This window comes from Octopus bimaculoides, chromosome 3 (genome assembly GCF_001194135.2).
Source record: "Octopus bimaculoides isolate UCB-OBI-ISO-001 chromosome 3, ASM119413v2, whole genome shotgun sequence".
NCBI classification, from domain to species: domain Eukaryota; kingdom Metazoa; phylum Mollusca; class Cephalopoda; order Octopoda; family Octopodidae; genus Octopus; species Octopus bimaculoides.
This window is the reverse complement of record NC_068983.1, coordinates 21,857,900-21,862,255: the sequence shown is the minus strand read 5'-3', so window position 1 is coordinate 21,862,255 and position 4,356 is coordinate 21,857,900. Positions and strand designations below refer to the sequence as shown.

The 4,356-nt window shown below is 39.3% G+C and overlaps 1 protein-coding gene across 1 annotated transcript in view; it reads left to right on the top strand.

Moving 5' to 3' along the window:
- LOC106880426 (kinesin-like protein KIF6) overlaps positions 1–4,356 on the top strand; it is a 117,705-nt gene that overhangs the window by 70,173 nt on the left and 43,176 nt on the right. Inside the window, exons 8-9 of the mRNA XM_052966712.1 lie at positions 2,573–2,691; positions 3,887–3,974. Of these exons, the coding sequence (XP_052822672.1) occupies positions 2,573–2,691; positions 3,887–3,974 (207 nt within the window). The remainder of the gene's footprint in view (positions 1–2,572; positions 2,692–3,886; positions 3,975–4,356) is intronic.

Genomic DNA, 4,356 nt, shown 5'->3' with positions numbered 1-4,356 from the left:
CCAGCTTCCTAGGGCTAAACAGCAGTAGTGTATTCCCTTATTGGGATTGTCACATTAAGTTGACAATATACTACAACTTTGTCGCTCCACTACTGCTTAAATCTCTCTGAGAGATTTAGAAATATTATATTTCTATATATATATATATATATATATATATATTATCATCATCATCGTTTAATGTTTGCTTTCCATGCTGGCATGGGTTGGATGGTTTGACCGAGGACTGGTGAGCCAAAAGGCTGCACCAGGCTTCTGTCTAATCTGGCAAGGTTTCTACAACTGGATGCCTTTCCTAATGCCAACCAATCACTCTGAGAGTGTAGTGGGTGTTTTTTACATCCCACCAGCACGTGAGTCAGTCAGGCGGTACTGGCATCGACCACGCTCGAATGATGCTTTTTACATGTCACTGGCATGGTAGCCAGTCAGGCGGCACTGGCAACGGTCATGACAATGATTTCACTTGACTCAACAGGTCTTTGGAAGCATAGCATATTGCTTGACAATTGAAGGGTACTCTTAAATGGGCTGGTTACGCAACACTGGCCTAGGCCTTATATATATGTACACACATACACACACACACACACATATATATATATAGGGAGAATTCACAAAAAACCAACAGACGATGACAGGTAGTGCAGACAACAAACAAATGTATTAGTTTAATGCTTGAGAAGTGAAAAAGTCTTTAACGTTTTAAGCCTATGCTCTTCCACAGAAAGGAATACAGAAAGAAACAAGGAGAGAAAATAAAGGAAACATGGCTATGTGATAAGAAGGTTGTTTCTCAACGACGCGGTTTCAGGTTCAATCCCACTGCATAGCATCTTGAGCAAGTGTCTTCTCTTATTGCCTCAAGCTGACCCAAACTTTGAGAGGGAATTTGTTAGACAGAAACTGAAAGAAGTCTGTCATGTATATGTGTGAGTGTGTTACTGTCTCATTGTGTGATTGTTGTGAGTGTCATCATCATGCAAGCAGTATCCTTCATTTCAAATCTTTTGTTAAGATGCTTGTAGACATGGGGAAACATATACACCACTCAGAAATAGGTGAGGGTTGGTGGCAGGAAGGGCATCCATCCATAGAAAATATGCTTCAATAAATATTGTCACACCCATGCGAGCATGGAAAATTGGTGTTTTAAAAATGATGTTGTGCATATCTGTGCCACCGTGACGTTGTGAGTTTGATTCCCAGACTGGGGTGTGTTGTGTTCTTGAGCAAAACATGTTATTTCACATTGCTCCAGTTCACACAGCTGTAGAAATGAGTTGCGATGTTACTGGTGCCAGGCTGTATCAGCCTTTACCTTCCTCTTGGATAACATCAGTGGCATGGAGAGGAGAGGCATGATATGCATGGGCGACTGCTGGTCTTCCATGAACAAAAGAACTGATGATATGAAAGACATTTTTTTTTCTCTTTTTGTTGATTCCCATGACTCTCTGTCACCATCCAATTCCATTATTATCCTGCTCACATAAGTGAAAGCAGAGTATTCTAGTCACTTATTGTCTGTGTGTTTGCAAAATTACTGGAAAATGGCTGAACAGATTTTCACCAAATTTGCCAGAAATACTCATTGGGTAAGTAGTTCAAAATGATGGAAATTTAGTTTGATTATCGTCAAAACTGGTGGACAGGTGAATCAAAATGGTTTGACTGTGCAGATTTTTTGCGAAAGAATTTATGTGCTCACAAGGTATGCATCGTTTTGGCATGTTCTCAGCACAAGAATCTATTACTACCACATAAAAGCATGTATTATGTCTATTAAATACTATTTATCACTCACCAGATGGAGTACTTTTTTTGCTGATCTTTCCATCATGGAACAGTACACAATATATATATATCTCATTTGATTGGACCTTGGTCTGCATATGTATAGATCATGGTTTAGCTATACACGTAGATACATGTGGATACATACATACATAGATATGTGACTTGTGTGTGTGTGTGTGTGTGTCTGTCTGTGTTTGTCCTCTCACCACTTGACAAGCAGTGTTGGTGGATTCACACCCCTGTAACTTAATGCTTTGGTAAAAATGATTGATAAAATAAGTCCCAGGCTTAAAAAAATAAGTACTGGGGTCAGTTTATTTAACTAAAATTATTCAAGGCATTGTTCCAGCATGGCCGTAGTCTGATGGCTGAAACAAGTAAAAGATATAAAATCCCATACCGAAGGCAATGGTGTGTGATTTGAGGAGATTTGACTGCTATTTATATCAGCTGATGTTTAGCCTCAGTTTAGCCATAATTGAGCAAACCTATGAACCATGAGATCCCACATATGACTAACACCCTTTTTTACTCCCTTTTTTTTCCCACACTCTGTGTCTGTGTCATGTTTTAAAGATTGTAGAGTATGATTTGAGGACCGTTTGGCTGCCATTTTCATTGCAATAAATGCACGTATAGAGGTACTCTCATCGACTCTTAACAATTTCATAGTAATCAGATAAATAATATCTGTCATTACATTATTTGTTATCATTTTTATCATGATATCTTTGTCTCAGCAAAATTATATCTACTTTTCTTACATTTTCAGACTCCGATGAATCAGGCTTCTACTCGTTCACACTGTATATTCACAATTCATCTCACTTCTCGACAGATTGGTTCAACTTCTCTCCGAAAATCTAAACTTCATCTTGTTGACCTTGCAGGGTATGTATATATATCCATATCATGATCATCATTAGTTATCATCCATGTTCTATGCTGGCATGGGTTGGCTGGATCTAAAGGGCCAAGGACTGTATCATGCTCCAATCTCTGCTGTGGCATTGTTTCTACAGCTGGACAGCCTTCCTAATGCCCCTTTATAGCATGTACTGGGGTCTTTTTTCCCCTTTCCGTTAGCACTGGTTTCAGTTACCAAGTAATTTGCAAGGTTACAAATCCTGAAGGGACAACTTTATGATACGAGCTGAAGGGTCATACTTTTGCATGAGAGAAAGGGCCAGAATCAAGTTTCTTGCTGTTGAGGGGCTACATGACCACTGACATTTTAGAAGAGAGGTAGAGAGTGATTGAGTGGAGCTGGGTTGAGATAAAAAATAAAGGTAATTAGATGTCAGAGTGGATATCTGTCTGTCTGTCTGTCTGTCCATCTGACTGTGTATGTTTATATCTTTTATCTCTAATTGTTTATTTGTTTCAGCCATTCGACTACAGCCATGCTGGGGCACCACCTTGAAGGGTTTAGTCCAATGAATTGACCCTAGTAGTATAATAATAATAATAGCAATAATTCTTTCTACTAAAGGCACAAGGCCTGAAATTTGAGGGAGGGGACTAGTCGATTACTTCAACCCCAGTGTTTCACTGGTACTTAATTTATCAACACCAAAAGGATGAAAAGCAAAGTTGACCTTGGTGGAATTTGAACTCAGAACATCAAGGCAGATGAAACGCCATTAAACATTTTTCCCGGCGTGCTAATGATTCTGCTAGCTCGGTGTCTTAATGATGATGATGCAGTTCAGCAAAAGTAACTGATAGAATAAGTACTAGGCTTACAAAGTATAAGTCCTGGGGTCGATTTGCTCGACTAAAAGCGATGCTCCAGCATGGCTGTAGTCAAATGACTGAAACAAGTAAAAGAATAGAAGAATATATAAATAGAATCTCCAGTAGCCGTCTACCTTGGGTTATTTGAGGAAATACCCACACAAAAGTGTTGGATTACTTTACCGTCTCCAGGGCATCAGAAATGCCCTCTTCTTGTTTCTTTCATCGTAACTTAGAAAAGCATATTCCATGATATTAATAAAACAGAAATTGTATTAATAGATGAAAGGATTATTTTTAAAGCAGTCTGCAAGAATATTGGTAATTGATTGCCTTTGTTATATTTCAGATCTGAGCGAGTTGCTAAAAGTGGTGCTAATGGCCTGCTGTTGACTGAAGCCAAATATATTAATTTGTCCTTGCACTATTTGGAACAAGTGAGTTGTGGCAGTCATACTAATTAAATCTTTTTGAAATCAGCTTAAAAATTACAAATACATATATATAAACACACACACACTCTCTTTTAGCACTCCGTCGGTTATGATGACGAGGGTTCCAGTTGATCCGATCAACGGAACAGCCTGCTCGTGAAATTAACGTGCAAGTGGCTGAGCACTCCACAGACACGTGTACCCTTAACGTAGTTCTCGGAGGAGATTCAGCATGACACAGTGTGACAAGGCTGACCCTTTTGAATTACAGGTACAACAGAAACAGGAAGAAAGAGTGAGAGAAAGTTGTGGGGAAAGAGTACAGCAGGGTTCACCATCATCCCCTGCCGGAGCCTCGTGTAGCTTTAGGTGTTTTCGCTCAATA